Raw genomic sequence first — 24,324 nt, 5'->3', positions numbered from 1 at the left:
GCAGCTACAGCAACCTACATTCTTGGGACTCAGCCCATGGTGTGCTGAGTTCTTCTCCTTTATGTAAAAATCCTTCTTACCCTGCACACGGGAAAGTATCACAAACAAGCAATGTAAAAGTAATGTGATAAGGATATAAAAGTGTGAGTAAACTTATCCTCATATGCAACAAAATGGCTGGAGGGATCAAGCCAGTTCAAAGTATCAGGTGACAACCAAAATAATAAGTTTGAATACCATTACCCTCTGGTGGTAATGCATGCTCTTTTCTGGCATTATAGCTGTGCTTATTTAAAGTTCTGACTAGTGGTCTGGCATCTTCTGAGATTCTGCAGTTCTACTCAGAACTGAAGGTATAAATACAATAGAGCAGAAAGAGTGAATTGTTGTTTTTAATCCCGGATTTCTTATGTTTTCTGAGGTTGTTTCACCGCATAGTTTTTATTCTGGGAAAAACTTCTACTAGTTTCTTTTCAAAACATCACGTTACAGCACACTGTCAGCAAGACTTTATGCAGTAATAACAACAACCACAACAATACAGTTTTTGTCACGCACCTGTTGCTTCATTTAAAGTTGCTTCAAGGCGCATAGTTTCTAGAAAGTGCTCTAAAATTTTCTCTGGAGTTCCTGACATCACAATATATCTGAGAGAGGGAAAGGAGCAGTTAGTGTCTCATAGACAGAACAAGAAATCAAGAAACATTTGCACGCTAAGCGAGAAAATAAAGAGTGCTAAGTGCAAAAACCTGCTCTGACCAGAATTTCTGAGTGTCTTAGGATGAGACCACACATAGTCTTTGTTGCCCTTTGTAATGCATACAGTAACGCTCTCCATCCTACCCAGGGAGTGTGAGATGACAGACAGCCCCCTTCCTGTACAAGTACTCTGCTATAACATCACCACAGTTATGCTGCAATCAACAGAACTGCACTGGTGCAAACCCAGGGAAGTGCAATCAGAAATGCTTCTCCACAGAGAATGAATATCTCAGTAATGACAGCAATTCGTAGTCATTAGAGGGTTTTAACAGACTTACTATGGGCATGAAATGAGAACGGGTTTGTATCACTGTCAGAGCAAGCAAACAATTTTCTCCAGTATCATTGATAGGGTCTGGTATGAGAAGATGGGAGCAGATAAATACCATGCTGAACCTTCAGATTTGTGTAACACCTTAGATAGCTGAGGAAAGTAAGCTTTTGGAAGAGGATAAACTGATTATTGTACCATTTCCAGGACTAAAATGAAGGAGGTGATTAGACCAGTGCAGTAGTTGGGTTACCCTGTCCAATGCAGAAATACAGGCAACATTTTAAGAACCAGCAGATCAGAATGTCACAGGATAATACCACACTTGTCCTGCCATCTTTTTTTTCGACTCTCCTTGCAGATCCGATTTTTTTTTTTTTTTTTAATCTTTCCCTCCACTCTTCCAATCTTTGCATTTCTTTTTTTTCTTTTCTTTCTTTCTTTTTTTTTGGAATCCAAATGATGAAGTATAAAACTTTAAAAAAAATGAAAGAAAGAAAGAAAGAAAAAACCCTGAGAAGTGAAGATACTTGCTCCTGCTGAGAAATAAGTGGTGGAGCTGAGCTCCTGGGAGCTCCTCCTCACTTTGAGAGCTGACCGTCACAGTTCTTTTACCTGCCAACCCCTTTGGAAAAACTGTATTGATGTCCCAAGAACACAAACACTTGTTAAGCCAGTGCACATTCTCACAGAGATACTAACCAAGTATCTAAGTGAGTGAAGCAGAGAAATCACAGGTTGCTGTACTCTGAATATGAAAGCGAAAATGAACAGTGAAGTGACTTGCAGGGCTGCTGGATTTATCCTGCATGAGTGTGATCACCCATAAAGAGAGAAGTTAGATCTTGGGAGTGAGAACTTCAGAGCTTTGAAGCAAAATTGTCACTGTATGAAACCATGGCTCTGGGAGCTACATCTCCTCAGGAGAGGAGGCAATAGAATCCAAACTACAGCTCAGAGGATTTGCTCACAAAATGAAGTTTTCACCAAGATGAAGATGGAGAAAATGACTGGATGTGCTGGGGAACAATTCTAGATTGTAGAACATTTCTCCAGTTCAAATGCTATGTACCAGTTTAGTGAACAAAGCCCAAAGGGCAGTCCATCTTTAGAGACAGCATCAGAGATGTGAACTATCTGCTTGAAGGCAAAACAGCAAGCCTTCAAGAAGCTTCTCTTTGAGGCCCAGTGATCTTCCAAAGTACTGAGCACTCAACAAACAAACTCCAGTAACACATTCTAGAAATCCGAACACAGCAGTAACTTTGATTTGGACTCTCAAGCATAAAAGTAGCCATTTACTCTACCTATTAAGAAAAAAAGGAAAAATCATCTTCAAGTCAGTTAACTCACTTTGAAAGATTTTAAACAAAAAGATGTTGCCTATGCAGGGCTAACAAAGTAATATGACTGCTGAAAAGCAGCCAGTGAGCTTTCTAAGTAACTTCCTCTCTCATGTTGCTTGTGTTCACTGTCATAGTTATCAGCTAAAGTTCCCTCACTAGCAAATTGATGGGACCCAAATGCTGGCCACCTGCGTAAAATATCTACAGAAATGAATTCTTCTTACTTACCTGCGAATAGTCCTGAAATGTAAGTTGTAAAATAACCTGCCACCATTAATGTCTCCAGCTATTTTTATCAAATGCTGAGCAAGAAAATGTTAAGTAATAGAAGTAATGCTGGTGCAAAGAGTTTGCAAAGAAAGTTCCATTTAAAATACATTTAAATAAAATTGTCACTTTTGAAAGTATTCAAAACATGTATTTGGTCAAAGAAAATGGATTTAAGTTTATGATCAAGTTACTGTGCACATCAGCTGTAGAAGCAAATCCACTGACTGCAGTCAAGTTTCCCTAGAAACTTGAGGAAAAATTAGCCCTAAGAGTATATAATTTCTTTGATCTTTTTTCTAGTAGATCAAGTGAAGGATGAAATGGTAGTTTCTGAAATACATGAAATGTGTGAAATATAAAGAATGGTTTATTTAACTGTTCAAAAGTCTTTACATAACTTTATATTCAATTTTGCAGATAAAATACTTATGTGAAATCCCAGATCAGATAAAATCTATACCCAGAAACACAAAACATCCCCCCAGTAAATCAATTTTTTTTGTTGTTTTTTTTTTGTTTTTCTGTTGTGTTTTTTTTTTTTTGAGAAAAAAGTGAAGGATTCAAATTTCTTTTCTAAAGAAAATGATTATGTGACAGGAAATTGTCCATCCACTTGTAAATAAGGCAATTACAAACCCTTTGGGGGTTTAACCAACATTTGGAATTATAATAGCCTCAGTCCATTCTTATCACAGTAGCATCCAAACACAAATGTACTTTTCCCCTTTCAGAAAGAAAGTAAAGAAACTATAAGGAGTATTTTTATTACAGTGCAAACCTGTTCTGTAAGATAAACTGTGCGATTTTCATTGCATCAAATCATCATTTGTTTATAAATAGTATGTATAAAACACTTAAAATCCAGAATTTAAAATCCAGAATGAATATATCTGCACTTAACGATAAAACAATGTATTTCCTCATGTCTTTTACACAGTAGCTCTGCTTAATGGGGTTTCAGCATTCTCCATGTGTAGTCTATTTAGAAGCTATTATATGAGATAAGTATTTACAGTGAGATCCTTACAGAATTATTGTGTAAAGTCATAGAATTTGTGTACGGCTAGAAATGGATGTATTATGCACTGTGGGACAAGTGATGGGCTTATGATTAAAAAAATAAAAGAAAATTGTATATATTCTGCACTCTTCCATAGATAGAGAAGATATGCTATTGTTTGGTTAATAATACAGAAGAAAAAGTGAATCATCTAAAATAGTGAATGGTAACATACTTGTGTTGAGGCTGTGAACTTCCTTGATTAGAAACTCTGTTTCCTGCTGGGATCTTCTCCAACACCAAGACATCCTGGTCATGTTCTTTGAGCCTCACAGTATTTGCTTCCACATCCTGAAAGACAAGTTAATATTAAGAAAGAAATTGCACGGATTTGGCTGATTAGTTACTCTGAAAAAGTGCACAACTCAAACACAATAATGTATCATTTTTCTAGCACGGTACTCTGTCTGGGCTGATTTAATTGCTGAATCACTAGGCATGCTCTAATTCCAATACAGGATGATAGTGTATTTTACTTTCTATACTATGAATGATCATAAAACAGCTTGTATTTGGTTGCAGGTTTGAGTTACAGAATTACAGCTCAATTTTGGAATATATTTGTTCTGACTTTAATAACTGTAAAATTAAGCTGAGAATATCTTTTTAGAGTCCTATAGTAAAAACATCTGTACATCTACCTGTAAGTTAGTACGTTTACCACTGATCTGTTTGGGAGATAAGATCTTGTTTTATTCACTATTTGGATGGGAGATCACTTTGGAATCAAAGACAAACTCAGCACTAAGCAAATTCTAGATTTACAGGCATGTGAGAGATAGAGTCCAATTGCTTCTGTTTTCATGGCTGAGGTAGGAACCAAAAAGCAGGAAAAATTATTATTCTTTGCTTGATCTTCTAGATTGTCTCATCTCTGCTCTGTAATTAGAGAACACTCCAAACATGGTTGTTGATATGAATATATCCACGCAAATAAGATAAAATCGAGAAAGATTTACAAGTTCTGACATCATGCTGCCAGAGCAGACCTTCCCACACCCACCCTAAGGATTCTGTTGAAGTCCTCTTTGTCTACTCTCAAGAAGTGGCAGTTGTCTTCACGTAGAACGATAGATGCTGCTCTGGGAGCATCATTCACAAGTGCTAGCTTGCCAAAATCATCTCCTTCATGTAGAGTACACACCACACCCTGCACAGAGCAAAACATTTATATGCAGAAACCCATCATTACTGTGGATTCTATTGAAAAACCTTATACAAACACCGGACTTCACAATCAAATACCAAAACAAATGTATTTGGCAGGAAATCAACAGCCAAAATAATGACTAGGAAACAATACTTGATAACTGGTTATTACTATTACTAAAGAAAGACAAGAATAGAAAAGAATTGGCTTGTTCTCTGAAATTACATTCAGCATGAAGGACTCTTCTAGCCCTTCTCAAGACAGAAAGATGTTCTTTGCTTTGTTCAAGGAGGCGCTGAAAAAGAAAATCAAATTTGCAGTACATAACATCATATCTCCAGATAGTGCAAAGCCATTTACTTGAATTTACAGTAATGGATGATCTGGCTCTGTGAAATTCACTAGTTCTTGTGCAAGATTTTGGTGAAATGCTTGGTGCGGACTCTCATTCACAGAATGAGAAATTAGTAGAGAAACAGGGATTTTTAAAAGACTCAAGGGATTGTTGCATACCAAAGTCCTTGACAAAACTCTCATAAACAGGAAATTCAGTAGAGATACTTTTAAGACTGAAACTTTATCAAAATGAAGAGGTGACATAAATTTGGCAGGGTCACGTTCAGCTTGATAACCTCTAGCCACAGAGCAGCTCATCAGACATACTTGACATCTGTGATAAGTCAGTGGTATAAATGTAAGAGAAGATGGTGGTAAAAGTTACAGGACAAAAACCCCCATGAGATGCAAACCTGCTAATTCCCTGAATTCCAGCAAATGACACTGTTCTAAAGATACTGATGTCACTGTGTTGAATTATACTCGGAATATGTGTAATATATACCAAAATCATATAGCAATCAACTAGAAGCACAGTCAAAGAAACCAGTGGATCATTTCTTAACAAAACAACACTTGATTTGTTTCCTCAGATAATTAATTCTACTCTAAATTAAAGTGCATTCCTTCATAGTTTATTCTTACAATTTCAATAATGAGAATTACATAAAAAAGAATTCTGAAAGATGTACCTTGCCATAAATGACTACGTTTACTGATCCCTTTAGGATAATGTACCAAGATGTACCTTCTTCTCCCTGATTAAATACTACAAAAGAGAGAAAAGTTTTATGGTCAGAATATAGTTATTCAAAACACAAATGGGCCAGATTCTGCATTCAATAAAACTCAAGTTAACTATTACAGACATATTCATGATTGCCTTGAAAAAGGTCATCTTGTGATTTAACAAGCCACTGCCTTCAGATTTTATGGAAAAAAACCACACCCATATAGGAATTATTTTATTGCGCTGACATGAAGACTACTTCTATTTTGTATGACAATTGCAACAACTCCTCTACCATAATATATCAGACTACCAATTTCTAGTCAACACACAGACTCGGATCCCACCAGAAGCACAGTGTTCTAATCCAATTGTCTAGCAGCTGTGAATTTGACATTCATTTGGTAAAACCTTTTAGTATAAATAGCATGCACTTTATGTCCTTTATTTTGGGCAGTAAGATGGCTTCTTGATACAAAGAAAACATTAAATTACATTTTAAATAAAGATTGGACCAAACCAAAATTCCAGATACAAACTCATCCAAATCACAGGTGTTGTAAACATCCAACCATGACTATAGACTTAATTTTGCTACAACCCCTGCAACGGGTAGCAGGCTAAATTAGCACCTAATACAGGTTTTGAACATCGACTGCCAGTCAAGTTTGAGGAGTGCATGTAAGTTTATTCTCTTGTCATTTAAACATTAAGAACACAAACGTTTGTGCCACAGATAAGAAAGAAGATCTGACAGGACTCTTTTTACTTACAGACTGTTCCAGCTTTGGGATGTGACTCGAAAATGAGGACACCTGCTAATTCTCGCTTTACCTTGAAATAGAGAGAAATTATAGCTTTCAGATGTATTTCATCCTTCCACGTTTTATACAGTATAACCCAACCACTCTTCCTCCTTCCTCTGCGCCATTCAGCACTTATACAGTCATGCAGTCAGGCGGTTGCCTGCTTCTCTCAGGCTCCTGTTCCCAACTGATTGGCTTCATTTCACAAGCTCTGTGTTTACCCCCTGCAAATGACTCAGGAAAGGGCTCCCTTTAGACAGTTATCCACATCTTTCTTCATATAAATACAAACGAAACCATATTAAAAATTAACATGATGGAAAAACGTAACCACTAATAGCTAATCTATTAAAAAAGATTGCTAGCAATTGCCAGTTACTCCATGGGGCTCTGTGGTACACCTGTTCTTCCCTGAGAAATCAATATCTTCCCCCTACAGATTTAAATTGGCCACTTCTGCTGTGTCAAGCTGTGAGGCACAGCCATCCGGGACGTGCTGAGATCCCTCTCTGGCCCAAACAGACAAAACGCCCAGTTCACCACCTCCTCCAAGAACTGCAGAATGTGACACTGCACTTGACATCCACCTGTTCTTCTTTGGGTTTTTATTACTCTGGTGTGATTGACTCTGATTAAAAGAGAAGTTATTTCTAGTGAGAAAGCTGCTGTTTGAAACTGCTTTTTCTCGCTGTAAAAACACCATTGGCATTATTTTCACAAAGTAACAGCAGCACTGCAAAGCTCACATTATCTTGAGTGTTTCTGTATGCTTAATCTCTCTCCCCACACAACCATGAGTCTCCACTGACTTTGAGGCCAATTACCAGGCAAAGGGATTCTTATTTTCAGAGAATATCAGCTGGTGATAAGCTGCTTCAGAGAGACTACTAGGTAACTTCAAACAGCCAAATACAAATCAAAAGCTGGCTCCAACATCTACTTAAGTAGCAGTGTTTTCACACCATTCTCCCATATGTTTAATCTGAGAACAGTTGTATTTCAAGATGGATAATCTTTAGGCCATTAAGTAAGTTTTGGGCAGAAACCCTCAAATTCTGGACACAATGCAGATAACTAGATGGTGGCTGTATCTCTTAAAATGAGTAGACAAATTCAGGGTCTGATATCCTAACAGCATGCACCAAACCCTTGCTTGGGTGCCCAGCAGAAACATTCCACACCAGCTATCTCTCCCCGAGCTCCTTCCTGATAGACTGCACAGAGCACTCCTTGTTTGCACTATGTGTAAGAAGAGGGATAGAGAGAGTTTGGACGTTCCTTATTAGAGCACTGACAAATGAACAAACCTGCAGGCCTGTTATTTCTATAACAAGCCAACAACTCGCCTATATCCTGTGCCCAAAGGCAAAGAAGCTTTAATAAGGTCAGGAATATGCCACCATTAGCACTGTTATGCACATTGTGGAGAGCTTTCACATCCCATATGTATCCCCAGATGTCATCTCAGTTGTTTCAGTCACATGTCTCTGCAGTGAATGAGTCCTCTTGATGAAGCCAAGGATTTGATTTGTTTTTAACACTATGTTACATAATTGTTTTTCATTTATACATGTTCACAGACTTCTCCAGCATGGATTAGTTCACTACCACGAACTTGAGTTTTATCCATTTTACTTCCTGCTGCCTGTAGCTTACCTAGAAAAGTTACTATTTTCGGAATTATGCCTTGCTTAAAACAAATAAGCATTTATAATTTGCTTTCAAGCTGACTGATCATTAATCTTCCTGTTCATGGGAGCAATGTTGCCTATTGATCCTCTAAAGAATTTCTCCAAGCAAGAAGTGATTTCCGTCCTCTGCTTTACTTCATGAGACAAAAAAATAAGCCACCGTTTCCAAATTCTTAATAGAAACATACAAGAACCATATTTTTTGCATTTTCTCAAAACGCCAAGTATTTCTTGAAGTCCGTATCATTTGCCGTATTTCTTGCTTTGAATTCTAACCTCAAATCTGAGTTTCTTCTGATGTGGGAATATATGTTGTTGTTTTTTTTTGTTGTTGATTTTTTTTTTTTTTTTTTTGTCTTGGTTATATCTGTAGCATCAATAGTGTTCTCCACTCCCTGTATCTTGTTTAGGACAGCTTCTTACTGAAATCTTTAATTACCTTTTATTCCATATTCCAAAGATGCATAAGGATTTTGGCTGGCTGTTCCCTCTTACCTCAGTTACCAATTCTGGGTGTATATTCTGTTTGAAAAACATTGCCCATATGTTACATTTTTGCACAGAATACTATCTATAATGCAGTTCCATAATTATCTCCATCAGTCCAAGTTAGCAGAAATCGAGAGCTTCCAAAGAAGCTGTTACCGAAAATAAGTCTACCTTTTGACTGGCTTTCTTTTTCTGAAAGCACTAAAAGCTTGCTGCTACCAAGTGTTGTTTAGCTTGTTTCAGTTGCTTACAGTGAATAACTGCTGGTGAGACTTTCAACAGTTGCATTCTCTCCTCCAGGTATTTTCTGCACATAATTCATTCTTGCTTTTCTGTACTGTTCTTGCCCACTCAGAGGGAATGCATGTGATGAATTTTCCTTCAATCTAGGACCAGACTCCAACAGCCAGCACTTCACAGAATACCATTCTGTACCATGTAATTCCTTCTCCTAACCAGTTCAAGACAAGACTTCTTAAAGTTCAAAAATCAAACGTCTGTTCTGCTGAAATTCAGTAGCATCACAACCCCAGGTGTGAAGTCAGATACCACACATCTCAATTTAAACTCACATTTGGACCCAGACAGAGGCACCTGCAACAGGTGAGGGAGCTCTGGGCTGCACAGAAACATACAAAGATCATTTTAGCTAATAACCAAACACAATCTAGATCTGTGGTACTCACAGGTGGGAATACCATCATTGCATGGAAAAAATACAAATGGGAAGGGTGGTAGAAGCTCCTATTTGAATGCACGAATTCAAACTTCCTATTGGAAATAAGCTATGTGTTTAAAATCACTTACTGTAGTAGAAAGATGAGATAAGGCTTTAATGTGAAGAAGTTCTTCGTATATAATTTCTAAATCATCTATACTTCTCTGACCAGGCCTATAGACAGAAGATAAAAGAACATCAAAATGCAATAAACCCCCAAAATAAAATCTTCAGAGAAGTACAAAATAACCCATAACGCTACTGTATAGTCTATTGAATATGTCGGTTACGTTTTTAGGTAAAACATAATTGTATGCTGGATATGACTCAATTAAACCATGCATTTTGCAGAAGCAGAGAAAAAGAATAAGTATCACATCAAGCCAAGACAAGAACAGGAACTCATTCAGACATTTTTACATCTTCATAAAAGGCAGATTTTTTTGCTAAAAAAAAAAAATACATTGACTTTTAATATTACTGCCCAAGCTGATGTAGAGTAACACTCATTTCAGGATAAGAAAAAAAGGCCACGCAGGAGTATGTATAGGCCATTCTGAGTCCAGAGCCACCTCCAGCACTCTGCTCTGCAGGGGTGTGTGCCCAGCTTCTGTTATACAACCTATCATTCTTTTACTAGGTCTAAACAGCAGCAGCTTTGCCAGTTGTACCAAGTCATTGAAGCACATGTTCCTTTCCTGCAGCAGCAGGGCTGTTGAAGCTCACTGTCGCTGAGTACTAGAGCACTGCCAATGACCCTGACTGCTGCCTACTGCTCACCAGGACATGACATCCATTTCAGTCACAAATATGGTGTGCACCATATGGCTACAGAAAACAATACAGCCCCTAAGCACCTTTACTTCATTCACCATGGCAACCACCTTACAGAGACCTGATTTGGCAGCTTTCTTGAAGAAATCAAGCGTTCTGTATGTAAAATGGTCAGATAAATCAGAAATTATATATAAAGACCTGTTCCTTTCAAAAGGACTCCAAAGCCCTGGATGAGACCTGTACTATTTTTCACGAGGCATTAATTAGGTGTAGCAAATGGACAATTGTAGTGCTTTGTAAAGGAACGTCTGAATTTCTGCTGCACAAATTCCAGGAGTAAGCAGTGCATCCCAGTGGACATCAAATGACCTGCTCCAGAGTTAATGCTGAGTGCTGTTGTTCAGCCACACAGGTAAGTAAGGACCACTCAGTTTTTCTACCTTCTTTCACTGAGAAACACAAGATGCTGCCATGAATAAAACGCATGCATCAACAAAGGAATATTCTTCCCATAGGATAACAAGGAATGAGGCTCTCGGTGTGGTTTAAGTAGCTGCATTTCTGCAGAGCCATACACTAGCAGATTTACTGATTCCTAAAAAAAAGAACAAATGCTCTGAGGACTGCAACAAATTAGTAGGACAGACAAATTTCTGGACAGTACTAAAGGATCTGAAACACAAAATCTTTCTCACAGAATATTACAGGAGAGTTCAACACCTAAAGGATCAAGAGAATCATCCCGGATATAGCGGTCCACAGTTTTTCTGTGTAAAATCCACTTGGTTCAACAGTCTGTCTAGATCATGCGAGAAATAGGGAGAGCATCCGGCAGTCATGCCACTTTGCAGCTGTATTTCATTTTTCTACAAAATAAGCTAGACAGAGACTTCTTTTGGAAGAAAGAAATACTGACAAGTCATAGAAAATACAAGGACAACTGACCTCTTCTCTGCCAAGCAAATTGTATTTTTTATCTATTCTTCATTTACCAATGACACACACTTATTATTGCCAGATGAAAGATCAATTTGTAACAAAATGCCTTGGATCAAATTCTTTCTTCATACAGAATAGAATACGGTTAGGAAGAAATAGAATCTGATCCGGTACTGCTGTGCCCTCTAGTGACTCATTCTTTTCTATTTCTAAATCTGGCTTGAAATTACAAGGCTGCCACTCCTAGTGATTTATATGGAGCAGTAACAGCTTAATTAAGTATAAAATAAAGAAAAATAAGTTAGCACCATTCACTTTTCCTTGGAAATGTAAGAAACTGTAGATAAAGATTTTAATAAAAAGTTCTCTCCACAGGAAGTAACAACATGAATTTTATTGCATCCTTGCAAATTCAGCATGTCTTGAAAAACGGAAAAGATAGTGTGTTGAATATACAAATTCCTGCATGAGATTAGCATATGAATGGATGATGTCCAACTACATCAGATCTCTGTCAAGACAAAAGAGTACGCTCTTCTTTCAGTATGTCCACTTGTGCCCCGCGTTAGCACATCGGGAAGACTGACAATCCATACTGGATATACCCACTCTTTACATCTGCTTCTGCAGATGTCACATGGAGAGATATTAGGCATCACTGCTTCTGTAAAACCTGTGTGGTGACCCACTGATGTTGATTTGTAAGATCCTGCTGTGTAAAGGCCTAGTTTCAGCAGGGGACATATTTCAACAGCAATAGCTGGTTACAGACAGGATAATAAACGGCATAGACAGAGAACAAGGCTACAAGTTAATGGACAGGAGAACTCAGGTGGTATTAAGTGATCAATAAAAACAGTTCAGTGTTTGGAGAATTTATCAAGGTCAGAGACATTGAGCTTCTCTGTGACTAGGATGTTGACAACAACATAGCACTTTGCCATTGATAAACTATGCACATACAAAAATATCATTGATTATTTCTCATTACGCTGTTAACCAGAAAATTCTCAGATTATAAGAACAATAGAAAAGATCAGAGGCCCCATAATATTGTATGTCAAATAAGCATATCTTTTCAGAGTACAAGTTTTGCCTGCAAGTACTACAAAGTCTGGATAGGAGACGAATAATTTTGCCCACCAGCTGCATCTGAACGTGGAAGTGAATGAACATTCGTTTACTCTAGCATGAAAGCTAATTATATAATCTTTGTACTTGAATCAGTACCCTTTGATTAACTCCATAAATACCTTGGATACAAATACTTGTCATAAATAATACCTGCAAATATCACTGAACTGATATGTGGAAAGACTGTTTTACCTGCACCACAAATAACATTTGGTTTATTCAATGTCATTGTCAGAAAACCCCATCAAGGACTATGGAACATAATATAGTTGTTATGGAGAAATTCAGTATGGTTATTACTGACAGCTGTGTAAAATGATGCCTAAATAAAAATTCTTCAAGACAAAAGAATGGATCTTGTTTATTTTTAAGAGCATCTTCAAAAAACTATGTATTACTAACAGTAATTAAGTTGTTACTATATATGTGTTTATGCCATTCATTACTAAGTTCAGATCTCCCTAGCATCTTGTTCAGTTTCACTCTGCAAGTGACACTAAAATTTGCAAATCAAATGTGGAATCAAAATCTTTGTACTTAGGATAAAATTTGCTGAGTGAAATCACCAAGAATATATGACAGAGAATTACTGTTCCACCACACTGTTAATTTACTGTAGACTGTATTAAAACACAACATATAATCCATCTTAGTTAAATATCATTTTCTAATGAACATCACACTCTCCTTAAAGACTTCTGTTACCGCCATGTTCAGCTTTGTACAATAGTATGCTATTTAATTAGGAGTAACCATGTGGTTAGCTATACCTGAATGTTATTAAAATCAACTTAGAATACATTTTCAGCCTGTATTTTCACACTGGAGGATTGAAAACCTTGTGAGGAAGAGCTGTGTTAATTCTACAGTGACTTGTGCGAGGTCTGCACCTTGCTCAAGGGAACAGAGAGATGTATTTGCTGCTTCACAAAAAGCTGTTTTCACATTCACAGTGTATGTGTTTCAAAAAATGGGAAAAAAAAATCCCTCAATAGCAACAAGAGCCTGCAAAAAAAAAATTCCCTGAGCTCTATTCTGTTTTTTAAACTATAGAACATTCTTTTACATTCTTTGACAGTTAAAATGCTGCAGTTAATGTAATAAACAGAGAATTTTTTAAGTCGGCTGTCAAAACAAGTGACACTTTTTTCTAGAGATTTTCAGATTTTGAACAATAGAAAGTACCTTTCAAAGCAACAGCTTCATTATACAATCAAATTCTCAAAGTAATCTTCTCATCAAAGAATATTGTCTTATTTCCTTCATGGTAATTATCAAAGTTCTGCAACCTCTCCGGAAATGGTAACTGCTACAAAAGGCAGCTGTGCCAGTTTAAAAATTGTGGTCCTGTTCAGGTCACCTGCAGCTACAATCTCTGAAGACCTGACCATCCCTTGAACTTTTGGCAGCTGTAATGGTGTCTAGTCAAAACTAGCAGGACTTTGAGGATTCACAGGGATTTCAGCAGCTTTGATGCACCTCAGCACAGACTGGATTCTCAACTAAAAGGGTCATAACGTATGTAAACTGAATACCAGAAGAGTAGTTAATATGGTGCCTGACAGTACAAACTTGCTCCTGTGAGCAAAGGGCAGCAAAAATAAGCACTTACAGGGACAGAGAAAGGGAAAAATGTCAGATGACTGTCAGTCTTGGGAAAACACAATTCCCCTCAGTATATTGCATGAAAAATCTCCTATGAATATTCTTTCAGGTGATGCTGTGCAAGTAACAACACAGGGGGGAGAGCGATACTTTTCACAGCATCATATCAACCTTTCAACTCTGCAAGGAGTGCAGATGATAATCAACTCTGATCTTGCCAGTGTAAACTTACACTGGCTGATCAGAAAGTCATGATGGAAAGAGAATGTAGTAGGCAGCTGAAAGCACAGTGACCTAAGGGGGCAATTCTCTAAGATCCAACCCGCACTCTGCCTGAGGCAAAGGAGACGGTGCAGAAATGAAGTCACAGCATGCAGGATGCTGCTCATAGTCTCCTGATGACCAGCATCTACTCACAGCCCTCTTTCACTCCTCAGTGGAGAGTGCACAGGATACTTTTGTTAGGAGAAAATACTTCACTTCTCTGACACTATAGTAGTTTACATACACACTAGACTGGTTTGTCTATGTGTTTTGTGTGATAGGGATTGTCCCGGACTAGACTTCTACCAAATGTAGGAAAGAGAAACTATTCTGGAACAGTAGGGTTACCCACTTTTATGAGCACAAATACCTGGTTGAACTTCCTGAAATTCAATGCCTTTGTCAGGGTGCCACCTAACCTGTATTCCTAAGTATGTTGACTCACCTTGCAAATAAGATTATGATCTAAATAGACAGCACTGGGACAAGAATAGAGCAGGGAAAGGATTCAGATAGAAACAGAACAAGAACAAGCAGTTGTGCTAGATGGATTCAAGACATTTTTAGCATAAGATTTCTCCTACACAGTAGCCACAGCCCAAGCCAGTCCCAGAACAAAGACAAACTTTGCCACTGGCCTCAAAAGGAGTAGGATCCAGCTTTATATACTTACCTTTCTTGATGTGACTCTTACAAGTAAATCATTTGTGAGGATGACCTTAAGTAAATCATTATTCTCAGTGCACTTAATTAGCAGTAAAGTATGTCTTCAGTGGCCCCTAAACACTACCTGCATAATAAGGAGACTGCTTTCAATGGAAGGTTGAACAGATATGATATTGGTTGCTTTGAAGACTGTAAAGCTGCCTGTAAAGAAGAGGCTTTGCAGAGTGTTCAATGTGAGCAGAATGTACTGCTGAAAGGATGGTTAGTTAGCCAACCAGTGAGTGAGAAGACATAATCTGATAGCAATGAAAGGGTTAGACAGACATCTTCTGTGGCCTAGGTATAGAAAACGTATATATTTTTTTTTTTTAAAAAAAAAAAGCAATGAAAATAAACCCACAGAATCATATTTACACCTTGCTAGTGCAATACAACAGGCAAAGTCCAGACTTTCTCAATTCAATAAACTTCTACCAAACATGAAATTAATTAAGGGCTCCCTATGATGACTAATTGAAAGGCACTTACTGTGCTGACAACCTTTCCATCCAAGCACTGGTAACAACTGAAAGTGGTGTAGTTAACTGAATGGCATACCAGCACTGAAAGTGTTAATGGAACTTGCACCTTACTTTTAGGGATACTCTGAAATGAATAAAAACTTACGTGCTGCATTTTTCATAGCCTTTGATGACTATGCTAATACACATTCTAATTTATGAATAAGGACTGGAAATTTCTTGGCATTGACTAACAAACTTAAGAGGCTGAGTAAACCTGCACTAAAATGAAATAACTAGCTAAAGGATACCTGGTAATACATGTAGCCTTCCCATCTCCCATTGTAACAAGAAAGGTCTATGTTCAGTGTTAATTTACAAATCTGCTTACGGTTTTCTGAGAATCATCCTCATATGAGCATCCGGCCCAATCTGAGACAGAAGCAGCATAGTGTCCTGTAGCTCCTCGTCACACTCCTTTTTCTCTTCTTCTGTTGGCAACGGGGCATCTTCACGCTCATCATCCAAAAACCGATAAAATAAGTATTTGTCCTGAAAGTAGTGTTCTTGGTCCACTGAAAACAACAAAACATTTCAGACACTTCACTCTACCCTCTAAAATTAACTTTGTAGAAATCTGCATAGCACTGCATGTGCTGCAGACATATTTGTGAGGAAGGGAAAGAAAACTCCTAGAAACTTCAAGAGCAACATTTATTTCTCACATGTCTGAATTATATAATTTGGATGGTACATTTCTAAACTGTGTACAACAAATACTTTCCATAATATTTCTATATATGCACACTGTGGGTGTATATGTATGTACGTGCACACATTCTTCTTGCTAGAACTTTTTCAGTTCTCATTGTTTCAAACCATTTCATTTAAGCAAACAATTCATACTTGGAGAATAGATGCATCAATAATTTCTAAGGGTTGTACTCTAGCATGAACATCTTAACTGTTTCAGACAGGGCTGAAAAGTAGCAAACCAAGAAGCAGCTAAAATCATGTTCCAGTAATACGTATCATCAATATGTAATATCAGAGTGAAAATCATTGACCTGTATCTTAGTGGAGAGTGTAAGAGTAAGTCTTCTCTTGGAAGACTGCTAAAGAAAGTCTGTGACACAGCAAAAGACAAACTCTTGGTCTTCCAAGCAAGTCAGAATGGTGTGTTGAGCTGGATAGTGTGATGCAGTTGCAACAGCTTGACCCTACGAATTCAAGACAGTATTAGGCAGGAACGTAAGCTACAGCCTTTTATGAAAGGAAATGGTGGAAACAATCTCTCTTCTCAGAATGTAAAGTTCTCCCTGAGATGTGGGAAACACAACAGACAATGACTAGAAGCATACTGTAATATGCTGCTGTTCTGAACTTCATAAAACTGTACAAACACAGCTTCAGATACGAATGCTGCTCTAGAAAGCTGAACTTTGGAGGGCTATAACATTCTGCTACCTAGTAAATCCTGCCAAGTGGAACCCACGAGGCAATGTAAAATACAATCAGAAAGCTAGCATAAATTCTAGATCTCTGCACTGGGATATTTGGAGTGCTGAATTTGGGAACCATTCAAAAACCACTGAAAATCATCCCAAAATTATGGATATGAGCAAACCAAAATACTGACAGTCAAGTTAAAAATTTGCAGCATTTGGAAGTGAAGATCAGTTTTATGAACGGCAATATACATCTTGGTTTTGGTTCAGGTGATATCCAGCTTTTGGAACATAATCACAAATCAGTGTAATAAGAAGTCTAATTAGAATTGCTACTCTTATGTTGCAGTTTCACTTACTTTTCAATATTTTCATAAATTATAAAGGTATGTTGGTAGCAAGATTCAATTGTTATCATCTGTATATTGTATATGCAAATCAAACTTCTGAAGAGGTTTATTTGTAGTTTTTCATTTGGGCTCATGATCACTTTATTTTTCATGAAAATAATCCACAGAAAGACTGGTGGGACACATTCACAAAATTTTAGTCAAGGCTCTGAATTTCTTTAACTTACCATGGTTAAGAACGCCTTCTTCCAGCAATACTTGCCACATGCCAACAGCCTGACTTCGTGAATGGACACAAGTACTTTGCTGCATCATCCAGTCAACAAGTTCTGTCCCCACGCAGCATTGCCTGAAGGACAAATGAACAGAAAGGAATGAAAAGGGTACTAATCAAGAGAGAGATCATAAACAGTATCTACCAATAATAGTGATACCTCAAACTCTGTTTTAGTCATATCTCACTGTAGAAGACAATGACACTGTCTCTGCCTATATGTCTGAAATACTAGTGAAGGCACTTAAGTTTTGAGAGAATCTGCTCCAAAGACCAGGAAATATTTAGGGAAATACAACATCCAGATAATCAGAGTGAGCCTCTAACACTTGGTCAAAACCATAGCATTGGTGCCACAACCTTCAACCCATATTTCAGAGGAAATCTGCTGTGCATACAATGGGATAGCGAAAGCCTCCAATTTTTCAGCATTCTGCATGAAAACATTTAACATTATAATAGCTCTGCCTATTACAGGGAGAGTGAGTATTATGCGGATTTTCCTCAATTTGTAACCAAGCTCTGGTTACACTGTACTTAAGGGCACTTGTTTGTATGTCTACAGTGTTTCTGAGACTCTCTCACTCCAAGTTCTAGTCACCTTGCAGCTCCTTACTGACCTGGAGGTGAACAGCAGCAGGCCTCAAGCTGTTCTGCAGAGTGCCAAAGTGGAGTTGGGGAGGAACAAGAAAAAAAAAAGAGGGGGGGGGGCCTGTTGTCACTATGTAAAATTCTCTGTCTTAACACACCCTAAGAGAGCGGAACAGAAGCAAAGTAACGTGATCAAAACTGCACAAATCTATAACTGATGACATGTAGAACAGCCTGGTTCTGCAGTTCATGCTTCATTTTCTGAGACCAACGAAGTAGATGTTACTGAAACTATTGCAATGTAGCTTAAATAACGCTCTCGCAATTAACATCCCATTTTGATGACAAAACTTTTCCTCACCTGGATACAATCTAACCTTTGAAATTCCATATTTAAAAAAAAAAAACAAGGATAACAGTGTAGTTTTCCCCAGTTCTGTACAAGATAAAATGCTGCAGTTGTTTGGATCAGCATAAGTCTTCATATATCACACTTGCTCTTTTGTTGTCCTAAAACAATGAGCCAATGCCATGTCATGACAGATCATCACACAAGCTCCAAATACCTTATACAATATTAAATATATTTTGGACACTAATATGGAAAATCAATGCACTTATTTTAAAAGTGAATCAGCAACGTATTGATTTACTATTTAGAAAAGGCCATACACAGAGGTTTTAAATCAATTTTTATTTAAATATTCACCAAATAATGCATAAGGTATTTATGCATTATTAGACGCTAAAATTAACTGATCATTTTTCTAAGGCAACTGTAGATAAAAACTGAATCCCTAAAGTCAGGTTGCTGTTCTGAAAGTGCCATTGTTATCCCACTACAACAAGACAGTGCTGCCACCAGCAGGAAGATAAGAGAGCCTGACGATACACTGAAAAAGGCGACTGAATAGGGCAGAAAATCTACATAAGGAGCGATTCTCACAAGGTGAACTTTCAGGTTCCACAATGAGCAACCTCGTTGGAGCAATCAGTACGGTAACAATCTAATTGAGCTTTCCTATTACATCTCACCAACACACAAAGAAAACAGAATCTACATTTTGCACAGAATATCCCAGCTAACTATGCTATTAACTTTGGAAGAGCTTTTTTAAGTGAACGATCTGTTCAGAATTGTGGACTCAATTTCCAGTCAAATCACTTCAGAAAGGATTTACCAGGCTCACTGAAGACTCATAACATACAAGTTCAAATAGTATCACAGGATAATTTCAGACCTTTTGAGACCTTAGAGTGTGCTAAAGCTTAAATCACAAATCAGAGGATGGCAGGCATAAAAATTCAGAGACCTCTATACAATCAGCTCACACACCTGTAAGTCTTCAGATGATATTTACGATCTCTTATCATGTGAGGGGCTCGGGACAGAATGGTATTCCGCAAAATCTTTCCAGCTCTGAGGATCTTTTCTGAAGGAACCTTGGTGATCATGGAGGAAAAAAAGGGACCAAGACACACACATTTAAATCTTTCCACAGTCTCTGTACTGATTTCTGCAAGACAAAATACAAATTCTTTTCCCCCTAAATTAAAAGTTCTTGTGTAAATGCTTACTTATGCGGAGCAATGCAATATATCATATACATTAAGTCTCTCATAATTAGCACATTAAGAAAGGCATGAGGTCAGCTGATTCTATTTATTTAGCAGCCTGTCTCTACAGCACATCTGTGTCCTATTACCTGTGTAATGGTTTTAGAGGGACGATGTGGGATGTGAGAGTCAATAAGAGGTGTCTGAAAAATAAAATTAAATTAAATATATTTTAAAGGTAGAACAATAAGGTAAAATAAACACACTTAAAAACAAACAAACAAACAAACAAAAAAAAAAAAACACCAAAAAACTACCACAAAATGAACTAAAAAAAGCTGTAAAACCCATGATATGAATAAAGATGAATAAACAAACTCTAAGCGTTCTGAAGTGCTAATGAATGTTTCAGTGGCCAAACACCGGACCAGAGCTGGGGCTGTGAAGGCAGGGTTAGCTCCTCTGCTTGCTACTCTCAGTCCCCTGTGGGCATAACAGCATTTCTCTGCACATGACTGTCTCTACCATCACTCCCCCCCACCTCAGAAACTCTTACCTCCTATAGCACCTATTTCTATTTAGCTCTCTTCTCCTGGCATAACAAATGAACAGGAATGAAGGAAAAGCTCTGCTCCCACTATGTCTTTCCTAAACTGTCACACACTGTCAGCAACATTTTCACAGCTGCTTACCAGAGCCCTCTGAAGTGCAAGAGCCCACAGACCACTCACAGAGGCCTGGGTAGTGACTTCAACAATGGAGCTAGGGAAAGAAAAGTAAGAGCAGAGCAGGTGACTTAAATCTGCAAGAGGAGGAGTGAATGGCCAGGCCTCTAGAAGGGTCAAGAGGAGAAGGTGAAACAGAGGGGGAGAGGAAGCACGTTACAGGATGAATGGAAAAAGAAAGCAGAGGTTGAAATGACTCTTGAAATGGAGGGAAAACAAAACTGAATTTCAGCAGCCACCTCAGACTTGTTGGGAAAACGTTCAGCTATGTTGCAAATAGTAGTTAACAGGACCAAATATGTTTCCAGTGTGGCACAATACAAGGGCTGAATTTGGTGCTCTGGGGTCACCAACATCAGTCTGCACCTAACACAGAAGTCTCCTGCCAGGGCAGGACTGTGCATTGTGGCAAAGACACCTTGCACCTCTACGCTAAGCACTGCTGAACTGCCAGGAACTGGTGTCCATCAGATGGGCATCTGTTTGCTAACTCAAACAGGATTTTAATGCTGTAACAAAGGCCTTGTGGAAACCAGATAGTGCTAGAACTAGGAGTGCAGCAAGAGACTAGAGGTCAGCTGAGAAGGGGAAGATGAGGGAAGCATGCCACAGAAATCAATAAAGATAAGAAGCGTGGCATGGAGAGGCCTGTAGATGAAAAATTATGGTTCTGGTTTTTTTAATACTAAATCTAAATCTCTTTTTTCAAAGATTCAGTTAAGTTTCTGCCACCAAAAAGGGGGCGGAACATTGATATTTGATCTGAACCTGTGCAGAGCATTCTTTAGTCAGTCTGTTTAGGGTTAAAACATACTAAAATAAGCAAGAATCTTTTGTAATTTGCCTCTGATGCAAACAAAACCATCAAGTAAAGGTTTCAAATATGTAGATAAGAATGACAAATTCAGAGACATCACCCCGAGCATTAATAATTTTTGCTTCCATTTTATTTTAAAATGATTTGATATTCTGTTCAATTTCAATGAGACTGAAGGAAATACATGCTTAATAAGTTAAAATGGCACTGAAGTCATGTAAAAAGTATTTTTAAATTCTATATACTTAAAATAGACTTTTTTTAATCAACAAAGCATAATATACTAAAATCTAGCTTCCAGATATGAACATACTTCAGAGGAGAGATAAAATATGTAACATAAAAAATACAAGACTCTTCTAGAATAGTGACTATATAAAAGATTCTTTCACTAGACTAGTGAAAATGAATGCACTTTTTTACTCTGTAGTGAGTTTTCATTCAGTTACAACAAAAATGCATCAAATCAGTCATTGAAAAAAAGCAAAGATTAATGAAGAACTATCAATAAACCTCCTATTCTAATCGAAACAGAATATGAGAGAACTTTTGAAGAAATAAGATTCAAGCTGAACGCATGCAGCATGGAAAAAAAAAAAAAAAAAAAAGTAAAGAAATCAAGGTAAAAGCTCAATCAGAACACGAGAATCTGCAGCAGGAATGTTGCTCTCCTGCATTAGATTCTGACTAATTCAGAAGGACCAATTAAAAAAGCACAAAGTGTCTTGGATGAAGGTGATTTCATGAAATGATCCAGTATCAACACCTTTCTGAAGGAAATAAAAACATCAAAATAGAAAAAAATGGGTTGGGAAGAAAAAATGCCTGCAGAGGAAGCTGGGGGAGGGGTGGGAGGATGGGAAGGGAAAACTAAATGTATGGCAAGTGTAAACTAAAACTTAAGGAGCTAAACTAAAACTAGTTTACTAAAGTGAACTAAAACTTAAGGACTTAAGGAGTTACAAAACATGTTCCAGAAGTACACTAACAGTAAAGGAAAAGTATTGATCTGCTTGCTCAACAGAAGGAAATCTGTTGTCAGATAACTCAGAAAGTCCAAAAGCAGTTTGTTGTTTTTTTTGGCAGTCTTCATTAAACAGATAAGCAGCAGAGAGATGGCTAGAATCCCTAATAGCACAGTAGCACAATTAGAGACTAAAATGTCAGCCTGAAAAAACAAAAAGAATGGATGAGAAAATTTATGTCAACTAGGTAATTTCAAATTGGCTGGCTTTGGAGAATTACATGCAGAAAATCTGAAAAGTTTGATGAACCAAAGACAGCTGCAGCCATCTCAGAACTATCGGCACTCATCTCGGAGAGTTCTTGCAGACTAAGCAGTAGAAGATACAAAACTAGGGGAACTGAAGCATATAGACATGTCAGCCTAACTTGTCTTCCCAGAAAAAAAAGTCCATTTGTAAACAGATGGAAAAGAACGTGGAGCTGAGTAACACATGATATACATTAATCAAGAAGAAATCATGTCAAACTGATCTAATTTCCATCCAGCAATTTTGATGGGTTGGAAAGAACCAGTAGATTTTCACCTCTCTTAATTTAGCAAAACTTCTGGTGTCGGTTTATATGATCTTCTCTTCTACAAAAGGCAGATTAAATTCTTACAAAATAGGTGCAAAGCCAGTTGAAAAACTCCATTTTAAAAGCAATTCCTAGTGAAGTACTTCCCAGCAGGCAGTCATACTAAAGGTCTGTTTTGAAAAGTGTTCTCAAAAACATGTCATATATCTGATACTACTAGCGTGGGATGAAGCAGAATGTACAGTGATTGATTTTGCAGGGAACTTCAGGATGGAGTGGACTGCACACTCACTGGAGAACAAGCTTATAAATTTGTTACAGTTTTGATACTGGCCTGAAAATACATGATGTTATTATGCAACACAGATAGTACTGATCACTTTTCTGAAGTAGACATAACCTGCTATAGAAAGAGAGTAGAGAACAAATGTCTTTGCAGTAATTTCAAAGAAAAACAAGGTTGATAACAGATATTAAACAGAGCTGATTAACCAGTGCCATACTACTCTGAGACTGACAAATACAGTATGAGGATGCAGTGGCTGATTAGATATATAATGCAGTTCTGCTTTAGTGAATCTAGATAAGACCTAAGCTAAAGCACTGTGTCTTGTCTGGATACGTAATTTCAAAACCAACTAAACCAACTGAATTTACAGAACAGCAACAAGAATTATGAGAAAGCACAACACAAACAAAAACAATCGAAGTTGTTTAGTTACAGAAAAGACAAGTCATAGAGTGCAATTTTAAAAAACACCAAACTCTTCATATTTAAAAGGTCTTTAAAAAGAAAAAAGAACAGACCTAGTCCATTGCGTAGAGATCAGAAAACAGAGTATAAATTGCTGTGAGAAAGAATTCAGATTAGGCATCAGTGAAGCTTTTCTAACAGAACAGACAGCGATACTGGCACACACTGGCAGGGAGATAAGGCTCATTCCTCTTTGGAGGCTTGAGACAATACACAGGGTGCCTGCCAGGAGTGACAGGTACAGTTGTGCACGTGGCTCATGGATGGACTAGATGATTTCCTAAAAATCTTTTATATTCTGTAGCACTATGCAGTTTTCAAGGACACCTTTATGTGTCCAAAAGTACTTCGGCCAGAAGGTGATGCTGAAAGAGATGATCAATAACAAAACCTCCAAGCAACTACACTGGTCTCAAGAAAGGAAGGCAGCCACCAAGGAACCACTTGCCTGCCCAAGCTGCAGCTTCTCATAGATACTGCATTGAGCTTTGGTTGCACCAACCACAGGATGAAACGCAATAAATGAAACCATATGGTTTGGACTGGGTTTGGAATAGAAAGGCAAGTCATACTTCAAACACAGAGAAGCATAATATCAATTCATTAATAGCAGATACAATGCTCCTATAAAAACTTCCCATCAGAAAAACTGGATTTTGCAAGGAATCAAAATAATTATCACAATTTGGTTGAAGCCCAAGTTTTACAAGTCTTTACAATTTTGGATCCTCCATTAAGGGATAATTAGAAAG

At 37.7% G+C, this 24,324-nt stretch overlaps 1 protein-coding gene across 5 annotated transcripts in view; it reads right to left on the bottom strand.

Moving 5' to 3' along the window:
* The window catches only part of RAPGEF4 (Rap guanine nucleotide exchange factor 4), a 141,162-nt gene that overhangs the window by 34,727 nt on the left and 82,111 nt on the right, over window positions 1-24,324 (bottom strand). For 3 of the 5 annotated variants that reach the window (XM_052675641.1, XM_052675643.1, XM_052675644.1), the window contains 10 exons: window positions 19,884-19,937; window positions 19,514-19,620; window positions 17,540-17,661; window positions 15,906-16,089; window positions 9,719-9,803; window positions 6,699-6,759; window positions 5,888-5,964; window positions 4,713-4,859; window positions 3,885-4,000; window positions 559-647 (listed from right to left, as the gene is read on the bottom strand). In XM_052675641.1, the coding sequence (XP_052531601.1) occupies window positions 559-647; window positions 3,885-4,000; window positions 4,713-4,859; window positions 5,888-5,964; window positions 6,699-6,759; window positions 9,719-9,803; window positions 15,906-16,089; window positions 17,540-17,661; window positions 19,514-19,620; window positions 19,884-19,937 (1,042 nt within the window). The remainder of the gene's footprint in view (window positions 1-558; window positions 648-3,884; window positions 4,001-4,712; window positions 4,860-5,887; window positions 5,965-6,698; window positions 6,760-9,718; window positions 9,804-15,905; window positions 16,090-17,539; window positions 17,662-19,513; window positions 19,621-19,883; window positions 19,938-24,324) is intronic. The other 2 variants (XM_052675642.1, XM_052675645.1) reach the window with 2 other exon arrangements.

This window comes from Tympanuchus pallidicinctus, unplaced genomic scaffold (assembly GCF_026119805.1).
Source record: "Tympanuchus pallidicinctus isolate F22 unplaced genomic scaffold, pur_lepc_1.0 scaffold15, whole genome shotgun sequence".
NCBI classification, from domain to species: Eukaryota; Metazoa; Chordata; class Aves; order Galliformes; family Phasianidae; genus Tympanuchus; species Tympanuchus pallidicinctus.
The sequence above is the reverse complement of the archived record's forward strand: the minus strand, read 5'-3'. Positions and strand labels throughout refer to the sequence as shown.